Below are 25,492 nucleotides of genomic sequence, written 5' to 3' on the forward strand. Positions count from 1 at the left end.
AGATTGCTCTGTCGGTAATGTAGAGTACTCGGTCGGTAATGCAGATTGCTCTGTCGGTAATGCAGAGTACTCGGTCGGTAATGTAGAGTACTCGGTCGGTAATGTAGATTGCTCTGTCGATAATGCAGAGTGCTCTGTCGGTAATGTAGAGTGCTCTGTCGGTAATGTAGATTGCTCTGTCGGTAATGCAGATTGCTCTGTCGGTAATGTAGAGTGCTCGGTCGGTAATGTAGAATGTTCGGTCGGTAATGCAGATCACTCTGTCGATAATGTGGAGTGCTCGGTCGATAAATCAGATTCATATACATTACCTAGAAATTATTTCATGCTTTTCATTGCATTTTCCCATACTTTTAAACAATTATATCTAGAGTTAGTGCGTATTCATATAAATTAACTAGAAATTATTTCATACTTTTCACTGTACCTTTTTTGAAGTCGGTTAAATTTTTTTTTCAAAATATTATTTTATTAAGGCTTCAATCTAAACAGATCCCTTGAGCATAAAATATCACCCACATTGTATAGAAAAAGAATCGCCTAAATTTATCGTGAAAACCATAAAAGGCTAGATAATTTTAAATAGAAATGTCCCGTATATCATAAAAAAGAAAATGGGTACGAAGACAGACACGCGCTACCAAAGCCCGCAGCGTCCAACGGAACGGTTCCAATCGGTCCTAATGCCATCCGTTTGACAAAGGCAGTGATTTTCACCGTGACTTCTTTTATTTCGTGTACCAGTGGCCGAACTACCTCGTCCCATTTGTCCATTTCGGGCGGCAGGCGTGCGGAAGAAATCTTTCCGGTTTTGGTGGTAGAACCGGTTTCACCATCCTTTTTTTCGATTCACCCACCGCCGGTGATGCACCGCGACACGAGACCCTTGCAAACTTTTTAGCCTTTATTTATCAATGCGTCCGCGTATACATATGCACGCGACCCTAGAGATTGCGGAATTCAATGATCTCGCGGCACGAAACGTCCCTCGGCGTTCCACCATATTGGTTTTACGCGCCCGGTAACTTGGAACGATACATAACAGCCGTGCGCGCAATTTATATACGCGAATTGCTCGGTGGACACGTCACACGGCGCGGAAAAAATCAACTCAAAGTTCAAGAAGGCCAAAGGAGGACCATTTGCCTCGCACGCCAACGTTACGCCGCTCGGAGATACGCTTATCTCTCACGATTTCAACATCGACCCTCAACTTCGGCTAGCGGCCAATGCGAATGATCCCGTAGCCCCTTTCGATGCGTCCCCATAAGCGATAACCTATGGCGACAGAAACGAAAGTGTGGACCGCGATAGAACACAACAAATATCGAAGATGGTCGCTTGAAGAACGTGGACCCAATTTAAGACAATTGTGTAGTTTAGAATGGTTTAACTATATTTGGTTACGTTCGAGCCCCTTTTTTTGGAAAATGTTATAAGTGTAACGTTGATTGACAGATATACAGGCAATCAGTTTCAAGAGGTAAACACTAGAAAAGCTAAATAAATTTAACTTTCAATGCACGTCGATGATTACTATTTGAAATTTCATGCCAATCAAAAAACTGCATCCTTATACAAACGCTAGGATGTTGAAATTCTGCGGCTCTACCCTATTACACCCGTCCAAATTTGCGTAATTAAACGAAATGTATAACGATACGTCATCCTTTTAAATTCGCCCTCGCACTCGATGGAACCGAGTTCCCAAACAGAGGATCCCCATCTGGGTCGATTCGTTAATTGAAATAATTCCACGCGCGATTTCGTTGCCCCCGTTGTCGCAGACTCATTCATATTGATTAGCAGAGACACCGATAAGTATCGGGTATTCCGCGATGAGGTTCGCGGTAGCTTTAAAAAAGGGTAACGCTCGTATAGAACGAAACAAACGTACGGCAGGCAACATGGTTGCAGAGCTAGCCACGACCAACGAGCAGAAACGCTTTTCATTAGCACTACCGAGAGTTCAGCCGAGTTAATTTGCCCTCTAAATAGATCGGCGGCTATGCACGAAACCCGTCATTAGCGCACGCCGAACAAAGAGAGACGCAGGAATTAAGAAGGTAAAAGATGGTGAGGCGTTACGCGCCCCGAGAGAGCGCATAATCATGGTGGCCGGTTTCGTGGCAGACTACTTTAATGTTTCCTGTTACGACTATCCCCGTCGGTTATTGTTTCTCCATTAGATACGTACTTAAAGACTCGAAACGGATTCCCCTGGCGCCCGTACCACCGCCAACAACCGCCCCGACGAAATTTACAGACGAAACGGTATTCGCTTCCTTCTACCATGAAAACGCTTGTAATACCACTTACGCTGATAATTAGAGAATAATAACAGCTAAATACGACTACGCGTACGCGTGCATGGTCTCTTCGACTTGGACCCTAGCATACCGCACTTATTTTTTCGTTTCATAAATTCTTAAAAAAAAAATATATATGTACGTCTTATATACATTGATCCTGTATTGATTTTCTGAACCCTAGCATGCAGCGCTTATTTTTTCGTTGCATAAATTCTTAAAAAAGATCAAATTCTTTAAATAATCCTTAATCTAATTGTTAGATTTATTAAACATCTACCATTCTATCATCTAGCTACATACTTCCTCGTTGGAGTCGGAACCCAAACACCACTGTTTACAATAAATTATCGCGAAAAGACAGACTGAGGTTCAACGGACTCCTCTGTGGCGCTTCGGAGTTAAATTAAAACGCGAAGATGGTCTAAGAACCGCGCACCATAATTGCAGCTATAAGTTGACACGTTAATTAGCCAAATTAATGATACCGATCGTTCCGCGATAAAATTTCACGCGTCGTAAGGCACGAGCTCGAGAGCGGGTAATAAGGACAGCACGATCGATCCTTCTGGTAACATTTTATGTTTCTGGCACTACATATTCTTCTTCATAGCCATGCATAGATAATACGTGCATCAACGCGTAAAAGCAATGATTAACAGATTGAATTATTAATTATCTATTAATTATCTTTGTAAAAGTCTAAAAGTTAGTGCACATTACAATGTACACCAGATCTGAAGTGGTCGACGAACAAAATCCTAAATCCTTTTTCGAGGAGCACTTTGTATCGAGAGAAATGATTTATTCTACTACACTTGTCCGGAACTAGACGTAGCAAGGAGAAAGACTGGTGAATTCAGTCTGCGTTCCATCGGTGGACAGTGTACGCGGCAGGCAGTGACGGATGACGACGGTTTCGATAAAATCGTTTCTTACGATCGTTCGGCCGGTCGTGCGATCGGTGTCAACCGCGTAAATTGACGTTGATACGCCTACTTATCGAATTCTAAACGAACCCGCGCCGCAATCGGTCACCACTGTCAGCCGGAGATGGTAAGCCGCGCGCGCGCGCGGGGGGCTTTATGACAAGAATCGCATTTTCATGAAACGATACGTTCGCGGACGATGTCGATAAATGACCAATCCGCTGCGACCATATCCGTTCGCTAACATGCCGTTTAGAGGATCGATAGCTTCCTCCGTACAAAGCCCGACGGAAGAGAGGAAAAAAAAAAGGAACGGACAGCTTTTCCTAGGGAACACGGTCGAGATATTCGCCCAACACGAGCATAGCGTGACGCTCGTTTGAAGTACGACGTCGCGACAAAGTGGCCCCGCCATTTACTGTCCCGATCTGGATATATCACGTGGAAAATGATGAAGCCATAGCAAATCGCTTTGATAGCCGCAAGAAAATTGGACAGGGACAGACGACAAACGGAGAGACCGAACAAGGAAAGGAAAGGCTGGCGATCGTGTAAAAAGTGGAATCCATATCAGTCGTCGCTTCGAACGGATATTATTGTACAATAGACGCGAGTTGTGGGAGCTTGGCAGCATCGAGGAAATTCAGACTGTTTCACTCTTCGGTTCAAACCTTCGAAATCTATTTCATTCAAACTATTTCAGTTTAATGTTACCGATTCGTGTTTAATCCTAATTTTAACCCTTTGCACTCGAATTGTCCCTTCTGAGGGACCATCCAGCAAACTTTGTTAGCGATTATACAGGATAAACTTATGCAAGCGCAAAAATGCATAGGTTTCCATACGAATAACACGAAAGACTATTTTTGGGGTGCGATATTTACAGTCCGGTGATTTTTCTATAGCTGAAGAAAAATTCCTCGCACCTTTTAATCAACAACTCATATTTATTATATGAAAACTGCAGGTGGTTAAGACGTATGACGTATTTAAATTATTGCAGTATGATAATAGAAAAGAATATGAAATTGCATGGCACATGCTCTACCGCTGTTCCACGATGGCCTGAATAAAGCTGATCGGAGAGGGAAAATTATTCAAACTATGAAAACAGAAGTTTAAGACGCATCGCATTTAATGACGCACTTCCCATCGACATTTCGCGGACAGCGTGAATTATAGTTTCGAAGGACACTGTTTATTGCAGTTTAGCGCTACATTTATTTGCGGATGCGAGGATGTATTGCGTCATAGTCGTAGATGTAACGCCCTACTACTTAGTCGATTTTACGATGAAGTATTCGTGGGCGCCTTGTTTATAGCCAACGTTCGTCGGTGATACGACTTCGTTATGTGAAAAATGATGCCATCAACTAGTCATAGACGACATTCGGAACGTTGTAAATTAACAACGAGGTTTATAGAATTTAAAGAAAGTTGCTTTCGGATCCCAAACCAGTTAGTTCGTTATAAATTCTATTTTCTTATTTATAATTGTTAAATTCTACGAATTCAAGAAACGTAAGACGTTAAAGGTTAGTTTTACGTTAGAAACGTAGGATACCTGCCATTCGCGATTGTGTTAATAGCATAGAAATTATAAAATAAAATAGGCAACAAAATATGGTGCACAGAGACAATTATCGTGAAATTTTATTAATTTCTGTCAACGAATTTTGAAAAACAGTATATAGCACCTTAAATCCTGGCGCCCATTCCCTTTTCTCGAATGACAGATCGACGCGCATTTAAAAATATTCGCGAGATTCGACGACAGACAAGAAATGACGCAAATAAAAACCGATTGGTTTAAAGTCGAGTGACAAATCCTCGATCCAATTAAACGCGATCGAAAAGAAACGATCGTTGCACAACGATAAAGCTTCTGACAAGCGATTCGAGAGAAAAAGGATGGAAAAAGATCGCGGCCCGGCCAAGCTGCCGGAACGCCCGTTCACGCTAAATGCACTCGTATTATCGTGAAAGCGAATCGGTCGGCGAGGCTATTTAAAAAAGTTTGGCACCTTCTTAACACCGACCAAATTTACGCACGACTTTAAATCACAATCCTGAGCAGCGGTGCAACTTCGTCGAGTTTAGCGTTGACCCCCGTGACGTTAATGGTTCGTAAATTGAAACGTGGCCATACTACTCGAACCGATCGAACGAAGAGAGATGTTCTTGCTTCGTATAAAATTTCGCGCAACTCGTTCTTCCATTTTTGTGTTAAAAAATTTAACGTCGGTGAAGAAATATAAGAGGTAGTTGGTCCGAAGCTCATTATTCTATTTTTGTGTTAGAAAATTCGACGTCTGTGAAAAGAGATAGAAGAGATCGTTGGTCCAAAATGGACACTTTTTGCTAAAAAGTAGTATCATCGATACATATTTGTATATAATATTCTATGAAACGAAGAAATAGGAGCTAGGTATTTAATCAACGTGTGATATTGAAACATTACTTACGCTTATATTTATAATAACTTTTCTGGAGAGGAAAGAACTTTTTTCAATATTTATTTGAATTTATATTACGAAGGGAATTTTAAAAAACGTTGTACGTTATTTCATCACATTTTTCAACTTTTTCTTTTATGAAGTTATTCGATTTGTGCAATGAACAGCTCAAATATAAGTTTTCGAATGGAAATCGATCGTCCGCTGATGTAGGATTCGATCACGATTTTCTCTGTGATGACGCATGTACCAAACTTCGCAGCCAACAGAATGCTAAACGTAACTCAAACGTGGGCAGAGCTGCACCACCCTCCTTTGTTATCGATTATTGATTATAAATAGATACAGTCATTACACAAATGTCTCGCTCAAAGTATTCGTACAATGCCATTTATCTGCGTTCCAGTCTCGTTAATGGGGTATTCTATTCTTTGACCAGTTTCGAGGCAAATTTGATAGTCTTTTTACAGCCGAGGTACTTGACAAATTTTAAAAACCGTAAGCTAGAAGGACACTAACAAAAGAAATCTATCGTTTAACCTAAAGAAGAGAGTACTCCCCAAAATTTGTACTGAGCGGTCCCATAAATGATTCTCGTCACATTCAAAACTAATTATCAGTCGCGAATCCGAGGGCCTATAGATAACGACTTTAATGAGTCCTTTTCTTGTCTAATGTATTTTAAGAAAGTCAAACAATCCACCCAATGAGAATCGAAGCTTCTTTATTTTCATGGTAGATGCGTCCCTGTAAATCATCCACCAGTAATGGAGCGTCATGTCTAGGAAGGTTTCTATATTCAACGAAGGAAACCGTTCCAGACGCACGTCGTCGCGAGTATTGATCGCAAAGAGATATACTTCATAACTTTTTGGAAAGAACTGTAAGCTGTGCTACTACATGTGGCTTACAATGGGAGTTCTTCCCCTATGTAACCGTAAAACATTCATGGATGACGATATAGTCGAACTCCACTTCACGCGTATGACTTTCACCGAATATATATTGTCATTTGCGCACTCTACCAGCAAATTGCAAAGGAATTATTGTTTTTTAAATCATTTTTAAAACTAGCCCATAATTATTTCTTTTAGCAATAGAAATATAAAAATACCCATGTGGTTTGTATACTTTCTTTCGACACCCTGTACAAGTTTTACGTGTAACATGTTTCAATAAATTTTTTTATCAATAATATATCCATTACTCAGCGAGACAGTACAATAAATTTTGTACCTTTCTTCGTCACTTTGTCACACGTAAATTCTATGAGTGAAATGTAGCAATACATTTTTTTTTATTAATAACATATCCATTCTCAGCGAGGCAATACTACTGTATATTGTGTACGTACCAAAGTGTTCATAATTATGTTACACTTATCTCTGTCACATATTGGAATATTATATTTTTTTTTAATATGTTCCACATAGTAAGTGATTTTTTTCATTTATCAGCTTAGCTTTTACGTGTATTCTATTCGTCGTGATAACAAATCCACGTTATTTTTTACTTTTACACGTATCAGTGTAATTTACAAATTTAAGAAACTTGGATGACAGAATGATTGTATCTGTTTCTATTATTTGTTTATTCTTTGGGAATTCTCGAGCAAAAAAAGAAACTTACTCGATACTCCATACCCTTATAAAACACTATCAAAATGAAATAGCTTGCGCGAATCCTCGTTGCATCCACCGCGTTGGTCTCTCACGCGTCACGAAGCTCTGCTTCCATTAGTGTAGTCGAGGAACTGGGCGAATTTCAATACTCGCCCCCAAGTGTTTGTAGGACTTTATCGTTTTAAGCGTCAAGAGATGCAGATGTTTCGGGGTATGTCGCGAGCGTGTTGCTTCTGATTTATACCGCATTAATTTTCGAGTAACATTGCGGTTGCACGCAGCTGTAACCCGCGGGGACGTGTGCAGCGTGCACGCGTGCACGGGACCGAATACTATGCACGCACGCATCTCGTTCGGTGGGTCGTGGAACGCCGACTCGCGCGCTGCTCGCATGAATGCTCGATTACCGCTATCGGATAAGCTCGATCGATTTTTCGATCGTCTCATTTGAAGGGCGTGAACACGCACGCTCGCTGATTTACGAGTTTCTCGGCTCGCTCCTTGGCTGCAGCGCGCACCGAAATGGATCCACGTTTTCCAGCTCGATAGGCGACGAAGAATGTACAGCCAACTTTTTTACACGCATTTGAAGAATTACACGGTTCGAAGACGTATCTCATTTTTCAAAAATTTACTCGTTTTAACACTTTATGGGAGTCTATTTATCGACATTTCAATTTCAAACTGCGGATTTGCAAGAGACTACAAAATGCACACGGTGTAATATAAAAAAATATCGAAAGTGAAATTCATATTGTAATATTTCCAGTGTGAAATAAATTCCTAGTTAGGTTCTATTTTTATAAGTACGTTTGCAAAGACTTTATTTTGCATAAATATCCGCTGTCTAGCGACTGTTTTTGGTTACCTACTTACGATCTTACAGACCTACTTACGTCTTTTGAAAGTGCGTATGGAATTTTATACCTGATTATGGCACGCATGATCCTACAGTAAATCGTAGATCAAAGGGTTAACGAAAAGTCCTGTCACACCATTTGTGGGTGATGTGGCGACTAGCGTGTCAAGTGAGGGAATTTGAAAATGGATTCGTCCAGAGTTTAACCATACGGCTATTCGTAGTCGTTATTCGATCCGGGTAAACCTCCACTATAACTAACTTCTTTCCTAGACATTTCCTTCTAAAACCTATCATTTAAGTTTCTTTAGTGAACATTTTCACTTTTAAATATTCAAAATTATGTATATATTAGGGAGGACCATAGTACAAAAAAGGAAACGCTGATGTACAGTAACGTAGAAGGTTCCCTTCTAAAGTGTACGATCTTCCTAAACAGAACGGTGGTTGAAGTGTCAACGCGACTTTCAAGTCATTGTTACGTGAACGGTTATCGTGTTATTTAATTACCGGTTGTTTTAATCGTAGATTTCACGAATATGTAAATGCTCCCATCGCCACGCAACATTTATCAGTTACGTCTATTTCTTGGATGCGCAACTACGGTAAACACGCGCCGTGTACCCCGATATCGTGAAATTCATCGAGTATTTCAAGAATCCAGCGAAACCTGTCCCCCGACTGTTAAATTAATTAAATTGAACCGTATAGTTTACCGTGAGTATTTCAGACCTGGTAACGGATACCTATAGCTCCACGTTAGAGCGAATGTTGCACTCGTTGTGCAATAACCAACACGTGCCGTGTCTTAAATATAGCTCAAACGGTATTCCCCTCTCTCTCGGTTGCCTGTCCGCAAAGTGCGTGGTTCGGATCAAAGTGAGACAGGGCCCTAAAGTACGTTAACAAACGCGTTGTTGTCGTCGGGCTTCCGTGAATGCTTACTAATTGGGAGTCGCATTATTTAAAGTCGCGTCCGAAAAAAGATTTACACGGGCATTCATTACGGCCGTTACTGCGAGAACGTCTCATTGCATCCGCTAAAATCACCGAAATTTACAACAACGGTAGTACCGCTTAATCCGAATTTATCGTTCGACATTACGCAAACGGCACTGTTTCGTTTTTATTGTGTCGAGCTCTCTTACGATCCCGACGATACACCCGCGCTCGCGCGCGACTCTCGCGAGGCCTTCTGTACTCGCTATGGCCGAGAAATCCACAATTGACACGAACAAGACCGTGAAATCCGAAGAAATACAATCCAACGAGACCGTACATAAGCCGCTTGTACAACGTGTTGCACCTTTACCCAGGTACGTTCGTTTATTTCGTTCGTCGCACGCTTAAATTCGTTGGAACAATTGAGCGACTATCGCGGACAGAAACAAAGCTTTCAATTTTAATGCTCGTAAAAATGCGACAACATCTCGCGTGACCGGTTTCTTTAAATCTCTCGTACCTGATGCTAACAAACGTGTACGTTGGGTATATTAACCCATTATCGGACGTCCATTTATCCGATCCATATATGAACAACATTGCACCGACACTACTTACGATACGAAAGAACGTTACGTTATCCGTTATATTTGTCTAACATGGTTCCATCTTCTTTAAGTACAATTTTACGGAGAAAGAGTCTCAGAATCGATTTCTATTCGGTTATTATTGATAGAAAACGATTTTTACGTCGAAAGATGGATACGTTATTCTCTTATTTTATTATTTAATACCGTCCTGCTATTTTCGAGAGAAAATCGAAGGGATTCGAGTCTGAAGCTTCCCTCGCGTTTAGTACGTTCCGAAGAAATATAATCCGCGACGACCGTATATGTCTCGTTGCATCGTACCACGCCTTGGCAGGCGACATTCATTTATTTCGGACACCGACTTTAAATCCATCGAAACAATTAACAGGGTTACGCAGCTCGTGTGGGTGTCGCGTTCCGAAGCTGACGTACAATCTTCCCGTATCGTGACTTCATGCGCGACAGATAAGAGAGGAGACAGAAACAGCCGTGTCACTCCAATAAAAATCTGATAAGGCTAAACGGGCCGAATGGGCGCTCACTGCACGCCAGAGTAGGAGCAAGGGAAAGTGCTCGTGTAAGTAATTCCACGCGAAATCGGACACTAAATGCGACTCAGATTTTTTTGCAAATTTCACTATAATGCAGTCTTTAGCGATACTTGAATATATTTCAAAGAATTTTTCAAAATTTCCAAAATTCGTGGATGTTACGAGTGTTTGAAAATCAGTTCTTTTCAAGCATACGTGTTCTTTTGAAGATGATGGCTCTTAAACTAATGAATCTGGCTCTGATAACGGGATGCAGGGAGTAGAGGACTGATATGGAGGCGTTGATCGTCTTTCTCTCAAATCGGGCCCGCCAAGAGGAAACGGGACTGACTCGGTAAGTCCAGTTCCATGGTTTTTTCGTGTCGCGATTTCAATTTAACTTCACTCTCTTAATTAAAACAATTGCTTGGCATAGTCAGACTTTGGAAATCAACGAAAGCTTGTTTCCTTTGATCTCCATTTACTTAGTATTAAGCTCGTCGATTGTATAATCTATATATATATATATATATAGATCAAATGATTCCTTCCATCTATAAGATCTTTAGATATAAGAATAAATGATCCCTTATAAGAGTATCGAGTGCACGTTAAAATTGATGGTGAAAACGTGTCGCTGGAAAGATATTAGCGCATTAAAAATTTGAATTTGGTGAAAAAGAAATCGGTTTACACCCGGAAGCCTCGGATAGTATCAAACGTCGAGAACTAGGCCGTGAAAGCCTGAAGTATCTTATTGGTGATTATATACTGCAGGGCAATACCATATGGTTGTTTCTGATATTGTGATTGTTAACACACATCGTGCTGCCCACGTAGGAATACAGGTTTCATGGACCCGTTAACTGCTGGTTGTATAAAAATACAGCGATATATCAGCCCGCAATAAAAATGTCAGCTCATTCGTTGGATATACTGCTAAAAAAAACGTGTAATTTTTTAAGCGATACAGCGTTGGAAACGACATTTAACAGTAGATTTACATGAGGAACTTCACAAGGCAGGTTACAGAAACCGTTTAGATTTTACAGCAACCACAACATACAGTCAGTGTAATAAGTATTTATGCAGGAGTCGATTCAAAATAAAACTTCATATATTTACTTGATTAATAAATTGTAGGGGAAGAAATAATTAACCAACATTCCTACATATTTTTAACGTTAACCTCTTATTTCTTTTCTTATTAATTTTATTTTAAATCGCTTGCTGTACGAATACTTCTTACACTGACTGTAGATCCAAATGCATTTCTGTCTAAGCCTTCTAATTCATTCTACGTAAATCGACTTCGCTTACGAAAGCATTACTTCGGTAATAGAAATCTGATTGAAACTATTCGCGAACCTAGCGTAAAAAAGAGGTCTCTGCCTTATTTAAGTTCTTAGACTTCGATGGAAATAGTCGGAAGATTTAATTTTCTCCAAGGCGTAACAAACATCCCGTCCCATCTTCTTTAAGTGCACGTTTTGTGGAAAAATGTACCCAGAATCGATTTCTGTTATGTTATTATAGGCTGATGTATCACCTTATTTTTACACAGCCGACGCTATGACCGTGATGCAACGGCAATATTTTCTTTGTTAATCGTAAACGCTTCGTATTAAAAATGAAATTGAACACCAGAAGCTGACGACTTCTCGTAGTAACATTGAAACAAAATAACGCTCTTTGAAAGGTAAATAATTTAGTTTTAGTAAAAGGAATCTACTCGTTATTATTAACTGAGAGAAAGCGTCGAAAACACGTGATTTATAAACCTTCGAAATTTTCTGTTAACTCGTCCAACTTGCTTCGAGAAAATCGCATCGAGTCGAAAACGTTCCAAGGGCAAAAATGTCCAGACGCGAAACGTATTTTATACATATATTGATTGTACCGCACCCCTAAACGGAGCCTGATCCTTTTTCCCTATGATACGGTTTGATTACATTAAACGTGCAATAAAGCTCCCAACGACGTTTCAAATAACAAAATTACGCGGTGGCCGATAACGTTTGAGCGATGCAACATTAAACGTTATTTGTATCGGTTCTATGTAGCGCGCGTTTCAAAGTGCGCCATAAATATCGATATTACCGGGCGATACGTCGATGGGGAAGTCAATAAAAATTTTCTTCGTCACAAATGAACGTTTATCGGTCATATATCTTGAGCAAGCGGTGGGATACTCAACAGCCGTGACTGCCTCTCGAATAAATTCCGCCAAAGGGTGGAGACGGCTCGACGTTCGTAACACGCATCGCTCGCGGATACATTTCTTTTTCTCTCTCTTTTTTTTCTTTCATTTAACTTTTTTATTTTTCGAGGACATTAAAGGCAACGAAACCCGCAGCAACGTTCGAGCCAAGCGGTGCTCTATGGGACGGTGAAAAATGAAAGAACACCGTGGCACGATTCATCACCCGCGGTACGGCTCGCAGTTCTCGTGAAAGTGATGCATGCCTCTTGTCAAAGACGATACGCTGAATACCATTTGTTTCGTAGCTCGAGTATAGCCGGTAATGCACCTAATTTCCATTCGTTTCATCGGCGATACGCGCTGCCGAATCTGTTTTCTGTCCATTGTCAGAAAGGCTGAAGTATTAATTGAACGAAAATACAGGCGGTGACTTTTGGACTCTCGGGAGAGAAATTATTTCAGGATACTTTATTTTTATCGAAATAAACGTTAGATATGAGAAATGTTTGATCGTTTCGATAATGTACGTACGCATTTCATTTAAGACGTCTTTTCTTAGTGAATATGACAGAACAATATAAAACTGAAAATGTTGAGAAATTCAAACGAAGGATCTACAGAGATATCGAATTCTCGATAACTTTACCTTATACTTTCTATACGTACGATGACTATCGCGAAATTACAATGGATGGAGCTATTTTTTTAAGATAAAAGTGTCACTCGCTCCTCGTGTGCATCGATGCACTTGCAAGAAATATCGTGTCATAAAATGGTGTAGGCGGTGGAACAATATCTTATGCATTTTTGAATTCATTAATAAATAATAGAAGTACTATCACAAAAAAGACAATTGATAAACGAACCTTGACTCTCAAAATAAAACTACAATTCGCTACCCAAGTGCATCGACGCTCATAGAAGAAGGACATTATCATAAAATAATAGACGTCATAGAACAATATCTTATGCATTCTCGAATTTATTAATAAATAATAGAATTACTGTCGTACAAACGCATTAATAAACGAAACGGACTCCCAAAATAAAAATGCAATTCGCTATCCAAGTGCATCGACGCTCTTAGAAGAAGAACCGCGTCACAAAGCAATAGAGGCCATGGTCACCCGACTTTACGAGTGAATAACAAAAATACCCTCAGTAATCAGAGAAAGAAACGGCTTCCTAAATAGCGATTCTCCGCTGTTTCGCGCGTAATCGCGGAAAACAGAGCGCAAGGACACGAATGGCGGTGCACAAAAAAAAAAAAAATTAAAAACAGCGATTTGTATCGGAATATCGAGGAAGGTCACGACGAACGATAACCGTAGCACGCGCAAAGAGTTATGCGCGTCACGATGCAAATGCATTTAAACCATAAGCGCGTCGGGCAGCGTAAACGAATACGCGGCGAAGAAACGGGAATTGAATTCGAAAGGGGGAGGGGTTAGCGTGCACGGTTAATGTTATGCATCGCGGCGGATATTATTGATGCGTCTCGCGAATGCAACCGTGATGCACGGCCGAGCGATGGCCTCTATTAAATTCGGCTCGACGCTAAATATGCTGATTCGTCGCTGCAGGTGGCGGTGGTGGTGGGTTAATGGCTACGACGGCCGACCAAGGGGCCGACGACCGATTTTCACGGGACACAACCCGATAGGGGCACACGTGGTGGAGGAACGAGTTCCTTCGTCGAGAATTCTTTTCTCGACCGGGGCCCGCCGTGGACGCGATCGCCGATTCGTCGCACTTGCGAAAAGAACGCGCATATTTATCGTCGTCGTTAATAACGCACCGCCAGGGAAAGGTACGAAGGAATTCACCGTCGCCCACCGCAGCCATTTGCTCAGATCATTGTCAACGATTGCCGAACACGCGTTCCTTCGAGAATTAACCCTAGAAAGACCGAGATGTCGGGTTAACGAGTTGATCGCCATATCACCTACACACGGGTGACAGCTTTTTACCGAGGAACTGAGACAATTAATTCTAAAGTCATGCCATGGACGAAAATTAATCCGAAGAAGATTTGTGAATAGGATGGAGTTGGAAGAACAAGTATGGAGCATAAGCATGCAGCTTCTAATTGTCTCGAAAGAAAATTTTAATAATGTAGAGATTTTCACCGGTATCGGCTTGGCAATTAACTTGTTAACGACAAACGGAAGAAACCTCGAACCTGCGTCATCCAAAATTATCTACAGAAAACAGTCTGTTTTAGATGTTTAGATGTTATAACGCAAATACCTAATACCGACCAAAAGGAATAGGCTAATTTGTCTAGCAAATTCTATTTTACGAATAGATTTTCATCCCCTGAAATGAATTCAATCGTCGTATTAGATTGATAAACATGTTTTAGGTGTATTTTGGGCATTTCAACCGTCAGTCCCTTCGATATAGTACTTTCATAGATTTTAATAATGTGAGAAGATTCAAAAATATACAAATACTTAAATGACACAATAATATTAAAATCGTGTAGGTGACGAAAATTTGGTGTCGTGCGTACTCTTACAAGCAAGATTTATTTATATATGGCACACCGATATAGAAATTCGTGAAAATTAAAATACATCGAAGCAGTACTTGTCGAATTTCAACGATTGAATTTCATTACGATGACAGGCCTTATTATTAATATTACATAGAATAAATTCGTAGAAATCGACTTATGGGTATTCCTCTTACGATGCAATCAGAGAGCAAAAACAGACTTCATTTCCTCTTTGGTCAACAAGTTATTTAATGCTCGCAGTCAAGATACCTCTGAATGTTTAAGAGTCAAGGTCGAAGCTTCCAAACTCTGCGAAACACGGGACTGAAATTTTCCACTTTATTTTCGGTGCCGTCGTTAAATGCCGCGTATTCGAAGGAGTTTGTATACATTTTAGCGGGCGAAACGGTGCTTTCGATTTCATAAAGATGGCCGAACGTCAACCGAGGATACTCGTACGCATGTAAACGGAAGCTGCCGAAGAATCCCTGCAGGTGTGCGACAAAATGTTTCCACATAAATTGCCCGCGCCGTGTGACAAGTCGCAATTAAATAAATACTCGTAAGATAAACTTGTTTACTTCCTGCTGAAGAATGTTTATTCGAAGGGGGTCGAGGTGCATGCTGCGAAATTCACAGGAGGACTCCTCCGTATACCGGTTTGTCGAGTTTCCCGGCGACGTTAGTTTCTCAGTTTTAATCCCCGGCTCTACTTCCGAAATGAACCATTCGGATATCTAAACGTCCGTACTTTGGATAAAAGAGTAGCGTTCGCGCCTCGCGTAAACCGACTTTATCGAAACATATTGATGTATTTCGCGATTGCTAAATTGCTTTGGGTCGACTGCCGACCGAGGACACGAGAAAATAACCATAAGACGGCAGAATTTTACTCTTTGGACCATTTGTGGGAAATATTGGTATGGTTTCGTCGGTGACGAGTAGGAGTATAAAAATAATAGAAAAGTAACAGACTAATTTACTTTTAAATGCTGTATGACCTACTACTATGGTTTACGTAGTAATAAAATGATGGACTGCTTCCTGGTGGTCAGTTCTATAATGCTAACTTTATCCTATTCCGCTAAAATAAAATGTATCGATTAAATCGTTTACTTTCTGCACTTTTCTTTGTTTTGGTCGCAGGTCCAAATTAAAGTTATCATATGAAATGAATCTCGATTGAAAAATAAATATTTTTTGCAAGCACTTTACCCAAAATATCATCAAATTAATAAACACATGATTTACTCTCGCTACCAAAACCAACGTATAATTACCTACAAAGAATAAAGAACAGAAATTCGATTCATGAATTATGCTACCACGTACAAAGTAAAAGGAAATTGATACTGGCAGATGAAATGGCATGCTTGCCGAAGACTTTGTACGCCTGAGTAATTACAAGCGACGGTATTTAAAAATGTGTCGTGTCCTAGGGTTATTACGAGGTCCGAAGGGAAGTCGGCTGTGCCGCAACAGTGGCAGCCGAATCGTCACGAGGATAAAACGACCACGTGATCGGACGTACCCTTTCGCCATTGATTATCCTTTTTCCACGATATATACGTCCGACTGGTTTACGAAGGCAACCAACGAAGGACTTTTTCCTCGTGTTTTGTCCACGAACGATCGCGAAGAAGCGAGGAGAGCAAGAAAAAGCGGAGGGGAAGCTGGAGTAGGAGGAACAGAAGGAAGAGGAGGAAGAAGAGGAGGGTTAACGCACTCGCCACACCCTGCTTTAAAGATTGTAAACGATTATTAATGCTCCACCGTGGCTGACCCGTAACCCGCCGGTAGATCCCTCTTTCTATCCTCCTCTTTTCTCTTTGGTCCTCCGGCGCGTCTCCTTTTCCACCCTCGAAATATCCCAGCTAGAGCAACAAAACCGAATGGCATAACCGGGAGAAATCGAACGGTTCGTATACCTCGCCCGGAGTCCTTATCCGAAGCTTTTCTTAATTAACGTGCCGCATTATGGAGTATAACTCGAAAGTTATGCACGGATACGGCAACTAATTTGCGTAACACGCTGTGCTGTCTGCAAAATACGCGGGCTACTGGGTCGAATGAAAATTCTAGGGAAACACGCTAAATTGATAACTTCAGTGTTACTTCCACTGTGGATTAAATTACGAAAGTAATTTTGATATAAAATCATGCCGCGATAACCAGGAAGACTTTTTGAGACTGTTTCTCATTTTTCTCTGACCTATGCGACACCAGAAAGACATTCATGCAGTTTTTAATTAATTGTGAGTGTAAAAAAGAGTGTAAAGAAGAAACAATTCTAGGGAAACACGCTAAATTGATAACTTCAGTGTTACTTCCACTGTGGATTAAATTACGAAAGTAATTTTGATATAAAATCATGCTGCAATAACTAAGAAGACTTTTTGAGACTGTTTCTCATTTTTCTCTGACCTATGCGACACCAGAAAGACATTCTTCAAGCAGTTTTTAATAAATTGTAAGTGAACAAAAATAGAAAAAATCATAGTTTCCTTATTATACATATAAAATACATATATGTTTAGATACATGTATGCATAAGTACATGTTGCATATCAAAAAAATACTAACATTAAAATATCGTGTACACATGAGTCACCACCTGGCCTGAAATGTTTAAATGCACGCGTATCGAACGAATTTTTGAAGTTGATTTGATCGAAAACGTAGCCTCGTAAGGAACAATTGTTCTCCAAATTTTCAATTTGTTTTCGCACACAAAATTGCTACCTTTTCGATTAAGTTACCATTCTCGCCACACCCTGTAAGTTTCAAAGGTTACGGCCTGTTCCATAAATTAATGTTAATCGTATTCGCAGGAAACTGACGTTGCTGAGTTTAATCGACGTTGGTTATAACCCGTTGCACGTCACACTGCGATGAAAACTTTGTAACGGTCATGACGAGAATATGACATTCGGCAGAAATATCATCTTTGAACGTCGGGGAGATTCAACGATCGATCTGAAATGGATTAAACATTTTATAAATTCCAACGCATTTAATCAACAGACCTACGGTATATCCGCGAAAGCGAATTAAAAAAAGCTAAAGGTAATCTTTCACTAAACGAATGCAACCCATGGTAACTGATTACAAATGCAGTTCGCGATAACACATTGCAAATATATCTCACGATCGCTAGTCATAATAATATAATTTACGACACTCGATATTGATATTAAATTGATACAAACGCGTATACAAGTTCCTCGCGATTACTGATTAATCTCGGCAATTATCGTTTGATAAATAATTATTATTACGATGAATCATAAACCACAAAGTAATCAGTTACTGTCTACACCGACAGAAATCCAGAATCTTCTCGGTATTTGCACAGTATCGATTCCATCGGAGCCAGTTCATCCGAACGATCGCGGCGATCCCCATCGAATACTGCCACGAACTCGCAATAACGCGGGAATGTAAAATAAATTAGAGGTGGCGGAAGTTTGCAGTACTTTCGGTAGTCCTTGTTTATCGATGTTTACGAGACAGTTTCAGTTCTTCGAATTTGCCATTATCGGATGGTCCGTTTAAGCCGCGCGCTCGATAATCCAATGATCCGCGATATGAAACGATACGACGTACGTATAAAGATAACGTTTCGGTGCATCGGAGACGTGTCGATGTCGCATTATGCAAATTGCACGTGACACGTGCTATATAATTCGTGGGACTCGCGGCGCGTCTCGCGAACGCGACGGTCGAAGCTTTGCGTGAAATCGCGCCGCTCGTAACGGGTTTGCTCGTCAATTTGTAATTGATCAGCCGGCAACGGGCAACAAAAATAATAGGGTAAAAATGGGGAGAAATCAAGCGTAAAAATGTCGCGTAATCTCTTTGGAAATTTCTACGTCGCGGCAACGATAAAAAAAGAAACAGACTAAATATCTTTCCCAACGTTTCCCAACGTGCTGTTTGTTGGGTGAAGCGAAAAAACAAAACAGGCGGCGGAGGGGGAGAGACAATCAACGAATAGAGGAAAAAATGTTAACCATATAAGAATTAACTGAAATAGATGCGATGACTCACCATGAAAACCATGAACCTTGATTGCAGGTTGGCGCTCTCGAAGTAAGTCAGCGTTTCCAGCGTTTGCTCGCCCGTGTACGCTGTTCAACTTCCTTTCTCCGTTTCGATCGTTTTCCTGGGGTATTAATTCACTTCACAGCCGAGAAATCGATCGGTCAGTCCACTTCAATAATCACAGCTCGATCTCACTGTTCGATTTAGATATATATTATTTCCCGACCGCACGTGGTCACTGGTAATTAACACAAAAAAGAAAAAAAAAAATATATATATATATACATATATATATATATATGTTACGAGAAAAAAGAAACCGGAGGTTAATTTACCGACGAACGAGATCGCGGAAAATTGTGATTACGATGAGAAAATAATTGCTTCTCGACTCGATCCTTTATTGCTCCTCGATTATTTATGATTACGTGTAACGATTAACGTCTGTAAACGACGTTGTCTAGTAAACGATTATCCAAAAATGGTGATGTATTGCCTATTAATTTAACTATCTAAGTAACTTATTAATTGGCTATCGGTAGCGACAGATACAGATACTGGCTCTCTACTGGCATCTGATTGGCATACTGGCATAAATACTGGCCCGTTCGGCGTACGTCACCTGCAACATACAAACGTACGTATCTGCATTAGAAATTAGTCGGCACGATTGCGGGAAACTTAACTAGTAACGACAATGTTTTATCACTGGTCTGCTAGTATCTCGGTCCAAGCTAAGTAAAACTCTTGGAACGACGTAAAAACAACCAACGAGACCACACTCTAAGTATACTCGGAGAGCATTAATGTTTCAACTTGGAGGAGGATTTTCTGCATTACTATACAGTAATTACACGGTCTGTCTAAAAGGAAACCGAACTTTTGCTATAAAAAGAAAAAAGTACAAGTAAAGTTTTTACACACACGTTTACTCTAAATAATCTCCCTCTGCGTCAATATAGCCTGTAGACCGTGTAATTAACATTACGAAGGACCTTTGCAGCTCCTGTTTTGGTAGCCCGTTTAGTACGGAGGTTACAGCGGCCTGAATCTCCGAAATGTTGCTATAATGTGTCCCTTTCATTGGAATTGCCATTGTTACCTTCGATCATCCACCCTACTCGTCTGATCTGTCTCCCTGCGATTATTTTCTTTTCTCAAAATTGAAAATTCCAATGAAAGGGACACATTGTAGCAACATTTCGGAGATTCAGGCCGCAAAGGTCCTTCGAAATGTTAATTACGCTACATGCTGTATTGACGCAGAGAGAGATTACTTTGAGCGAATAAACGCGTGTGTAAGAACTTTACTTGTACTTTTTTCTTTTAATAGCAAAAGTTCGGTTTCTTTTTAGACAGACCGTGTATTTTCTACACATAGATATATCAAAAGCATTGTATAGTTTCTCAAATTGAGAAAACACACAACAACACAATTGATAGATTCTTGTAGATAAAGATTGGAATTTAAAAAAAATATATACATGTCGAATTGAGTAACCTCCTCCTTTTCGAAGTCGGTTAAAAGCAGATAATACTGCGAGATATTGAATCAATTTTTGTTCCCTTGTTCAATTAATCAATCTATAGATACGAATTTCGCTGATTTCTGTGAATGGATTAAACGATGCAAACGCGAAGAACGCTTAGTCATTTCCGAATAAAACTGCAGTAGTCGTGTTTGCCAGAATGCAAACAAACGCAACACATATTCAGTTTTTCCATTCATTGTAAAGAGAAACCGGTTAAACGTGAATATTACGAGAAGTTTAGACGTCATAGATTTGCGTTGAAACATAAAGAACTAAATGGAAGATCGATTAAGATTAATGATGTTGATTTAACGACGAGTATTGAAAATAATTCTGTGTACGGAATGCAAAATCTTGTCGGAATATTGCACGAAGTATTATATTTTACGAGCGAAAAGGGGACGATAAGTCACTCTACATGAAAAAATAAGTCGAAAATATAGAATAAAAATTTTTCATGTGAAGCTTTGTTTTCCGAGAAAATCGACTTTGAATTTTCGCCGGGTACGGGTGCACTTGATCACGTCTCGTTATAACGAATCTTGCTGTGGATCGTTGTCTCGATGGTTATTATCGCAATTTAATTTTACTTGTATCGTAACGGAAAGTTAGGAACACGTAATGAAATAGAATGTTGAAGTACTAAATAAAATTTATCGTTACAGAAATTTCTGAAAATGTTGCCCATTCGGCCGAATGCATATTTCTGCTCTTCTAATTGAGATTGTTCTAATGTACGCTCGCAACTTGTGATATCTCCGGAACGCACGATAGATTTAATACGACTTCATAAATAAAAGTCAAAACGAAATGTCAAAGTCGATTGTCTCAAAAACAAAGCTTCACGTGAAAGAGTAAAACATTTTTATTGAATATTTTCGACTTATTTTTTTCATGTAGAATCACCCCATTTTTGCTCGAGCCACCAGCTACCGAACACCCTGTATAATAATATTATTATTAGGTTGTCCCGAAAGTTTCTTTCGCGAGTTGCACTCAATGATTTCATGTGATCGTGTTTATATAAATAGACAATCTAATTCCATAGACATTCATGTTGTAACAGTAATGGAGCAAAATGAATCGTGCACAAATTCAGTAATGTAACATGAAACATAAAATATTGTGCATGTATTACTTATCGACGCGTTGACTGACAGATAAATATTCTTAAAAGTTTCTGGTAAAATGAAATATTATTTAAACTATCGGTGACTGCGTAATCAAACATTTATCGTTGTATTTATTTTTGTAATTTCATAAAAAATCATGAATCTCGTTTAAATTCATTTCCTTTGATGCTTGACTTCCAGAATTAAGTCTTTCAGTTCTCCAGTGAAAAGCACTGTCACCCATATGTGGGTGACATGGCGATCAACGTGTTAATAAAGCGAAAGAAACTTTTGGAACGACCTAATATTTCATTTTGTACAACTGCGCATACCTTAGCACGTGTTTATTACGTCCGCTCGTATCATAAATGCGTAAAATCCACAGTCTAACAATTACGAGTTAAATGGAAGTAGTAAGTTGTTCGAGTCATCGGAGACGGAAGATCATTGATCGGTTCGATAGGAAAAACGTAACAGTAGGGCATAATAACGAGTAAATGCAATGGCATCATTTTGTCGGGCGCGGTCGACTGTACCAGGCCGGGCCCGTGACGCACCCGGTCTTTATTTAAATCATTCGATCCGTCACGCTATAATCGATTAACGTTAATAGCCAGGGAAATAGAGTCGAGCACCGAGATGCACAATTTCTAGCTACCGCGCCCCTCGCGGGAATCCCTCTCGTTCCTCGATCGAGGTATCCGGCAATCCAATCAGCCGCCAAACATTTTCTATAGAAATTAACGTTCCGCTACGTACGTATTATTTAAGATTCTTATCACGGCTGGCTGTGAGAACATTTCCATATTACTTTCCCTTTGCTTCGTTATCATTAATGCACCTTATAATTTACGGAAATATTGTATACACTTGCAGTTCGGCGATACTGTAATTACAAGCTGCTCGAAACGACTTTATCGCTCGACCACGTACGCAATGCTTTAAAAGATCTAGTATACTCTACAGGGTGTCTCGAAATTATAGACGTAAACTTAAGCGGGTAATGGAGCTCGTAAAACGCGAACAGAAGGTCTTAATAAGCATCCGTTCAGGAACACCGATTCGGAAATATTCCACTTTTAATTCGTACGTCTACGGTTCTCAACTTATTTCTTATTTGTAAGCAGCCAATAATCGTTAGAAACCTACCAAACAACCACTGCGGTTTCCAAACTTTTTCGAGACGCTACTTTTTCTGAAAAAGGGAATTAATTTTCTAGCATGTTCCTTAACTTTCTATGGATTAATTTTGTGGTAGCGTGAGACTCTGTTTATCTCACAATCTACTTCTTAATATTTATACTTGGAAATATTAGGCGTAGAAATGAATACCTTCGTAAAGTAAACCTACCATTTATTTAAAAGAAATTTTAATACAATTTTTAATCTTCCCTCACACGTTTCAAAAAGAAGATATAGTTTGGAAAACGAAATGTCGAAGCAATCTGTGTTCATTATGATCATTACTATAGAGATTAGTAATTTAAACGCAAGAAAATTACGAGAAAATATTTGTACTTAAACTACGATTGCATACGAAATCACATAATTACTTTCAACACCTAATACATAGAATGAGTAACTAAAAAGGTAAAAAATCTAACACAAATGCTCGTAACTTTTCCTTAACTTAAGGATCAATGACATTGCCACCAACGCTCTATTGCGATAGTCAAAAGGTAAAAATCCATTCAGTCCTGCAAAAATAATACTAACGCGCACGGTATTTCTTCCGCCCCTACTAAGCAACGTGTCGAAAAACAAGGTAGACAACATTTTACAGCTTGCACTTTGCGAGCGTTGTCTCAAGGAAACGATCTACGTTTAACGGTGAATTCTAGATCCGGCACGCGTAATGTGGTACACACATTTCGTACACAGTGTGAGTAAAAACCGCATTGGTATTCGCACTTTCGTTAGTGCACTTTCACAGCGGGTTCGTAACGGTAGCCCTTGCGCTCCTGCAACTGCATACCTGGGCAAATGCAGTTCTCTACAATCGCGCCGTACGCAAAAGAGCTCGAGCCGACACTTTCGTGCCTGGAACACCATCGTGACTCGCGGCATAATCGTTAAAAATGGAGATAATTATATATCGAATGAGCTCACCTATATCGCGCATTATAACGCCTCTCGTGCGTGCCTACCGGCAAGAAAACGAGCGCGAGCTGCGAGAGTACGCGCTGCACCATAAATAAACGGTGACGATCATAATCTGATGATTATTCGAGTAACAAGCGGCGAATAACACCCACGTATAGCGATTTATTCGTCTGAACGGAGCTTTATTCGTTCATTGTGACATATACCATCGGAGCATTCAAATTTGTAATATAACGTAATCAAAAATGTTGGCATCTCTATTACGAACTTGGAATAAAATATGCATCGAATATATAGTAGCGAGGTGACCGATTCAATCTCCCATCTTCAAGCTATTAATAATATAATGAAATAATCTGCTAATGTTCATTATTTCGTTATAGCCTATGCAGAATAATATAGCAAATGAAGATAGGAAATTGAGAATGTTTGATGAAGTTATACATCAAAGTAGAAGAACGTCGAAACATAATTGTCACGCATTATTCATTACGATTGAAATTTCATAGATAAATGAAAACGTTTAATGATGTTCATCAAAGTGGAGGAACGTTGAAATATAATTATTGAGCGTAATTTATCATGATTGAAATTTGAATAAATTGTTAACACGAGCAATTATTCCACGTGAATTAAGGTATTCGAATTACAACTCCTTTCAGATTTGAATTAATAAGCATGATAATATAATTATTCAATTTCTAATTTACGGTGTAGAAATTAAAAGAAGTTGTGCAGTGATAATTTCATATGACGTATGAATGGTATACGGAAACAGACGTAAAGAATGCCAACGAATTTACATTGTTATCGGGAACATAATTGCACGTCTGAGGGAATGCCAAGATAAAATGTAGAGCGCGAGTGACAGGAAGCCACTTCCTACTGCATAAACTTTCGTTCGTGTTCTATGAAATTTCACATATGCGATAAAAGTTTTAACGAAGCGTAATAAAAGTTCTAACACGAGCGTTCCGTAGAAAAGTTCTATAGCTGGGCTTGACATCGAGCTACGGGTTTGTCTAGCGTACGCGAACTGGAAGTGCGGCAAGAATTATGTGCATTGTAGTTACGTAACAGCGTCTACTCCTTAAATAATTGAAAGGCGCCAGACAGGTTATAGCCAGCACCCGTTACAAATTATATTTTTACGTCGAGTATAATGCGTGTTCTCCTCTAATTCACGTACATACTTCGAAACGTTTAAGGTACATTTTTGAAATAAAAAAATAATAGATACAAGGTGTTCTCTTTTTCGTCGCTAATCAAGCCTTACAATTTTCACGAGCCCCCTTTTACTATTTGCTCAAATTATGGTAATTATATTCTGCATCTTTTGAACAAGGGAGAACATTGATTGATTTTTTATCCTCGATGATAATTTTTAATTAGTTTATTTAAAATATATATTTACACCCGTTAGGAAACGTTAACCATGGAGATTAAAGTTGCGTAATTTATAGTTGTACATACACCCTCGATGAATAATTAATATACACCGTAAATTATTACTTCGTGTCTTTTGTTGCCATATTCAATTTTATAGTGGAACTATGAGATGAAAATTTTATGGGATTAGCAAAAACATTTATGGCGAAATATTACAAAATAAATGAGATAATATTACTTCGAATACAACGAATAAATTAATAGTATCCAAGTTCGGTAAAAGAAATTTTAACATTATCTAATAAAAAAAAAAAAAAAAAAAAAAAAAAAACTATTAATAAAATATGTTCGCTAATGCAACATAAACATATC

The 25,492-nt window shown here is 39.4% G+C and overlaps 1 protein-coding gene across 2 annotated transcripts in view; it reads right to left on the reverse strand.

Annotated features, from left to right (window-relative positions):
- Window positions 1–25,492, reverse strand: part of LOC128872596 (Krueppel-like factor 6) — a 439,155-nt gene that overhangs the window by 390,432 nt on the left and 23,231 nt on the right. The window contains exons 2-3 of one of the 2 annotated variants that reach the window (XM_054115464.1): window positions 19,320–19,606; window positions 18,991–19,178 (exon numbers count right to left, since the gene is read on the reverse strand). In XM_054115464.1, the coding sequence (XP_053971439.1) occupies window positions 18,991–19,002 (12 nt within the window). In that variant the 5' untranslated portion in view covers window positions 19,003–19,178; window positions 19,320–19,606. Of the gene's footprint in view, window positions 1–18,990; window positions 19,223–19,319; window positions 19,607–25,492 lie in introns of both variants that reach the window. The other variant, XM_054115463.1, reaches the window with a different exon arrangement.

The sequence above is a fragment of the Hylaeus volcanicus genome, chromosome 2, assembly GCF_026283585.1.
Source record: "Hylaeus volcanicus isolate JK05 chromosome 2, UHH_iyHylVolc1.0_haploid, whole genome shotgun sequence".
Taxonomy (NCBI): Eukaryota; Metazoa; Arthropoda; class Insecta; order Hymenoptera; family Colletidae; genus Hylaeus; species Hylaeus volcanicus.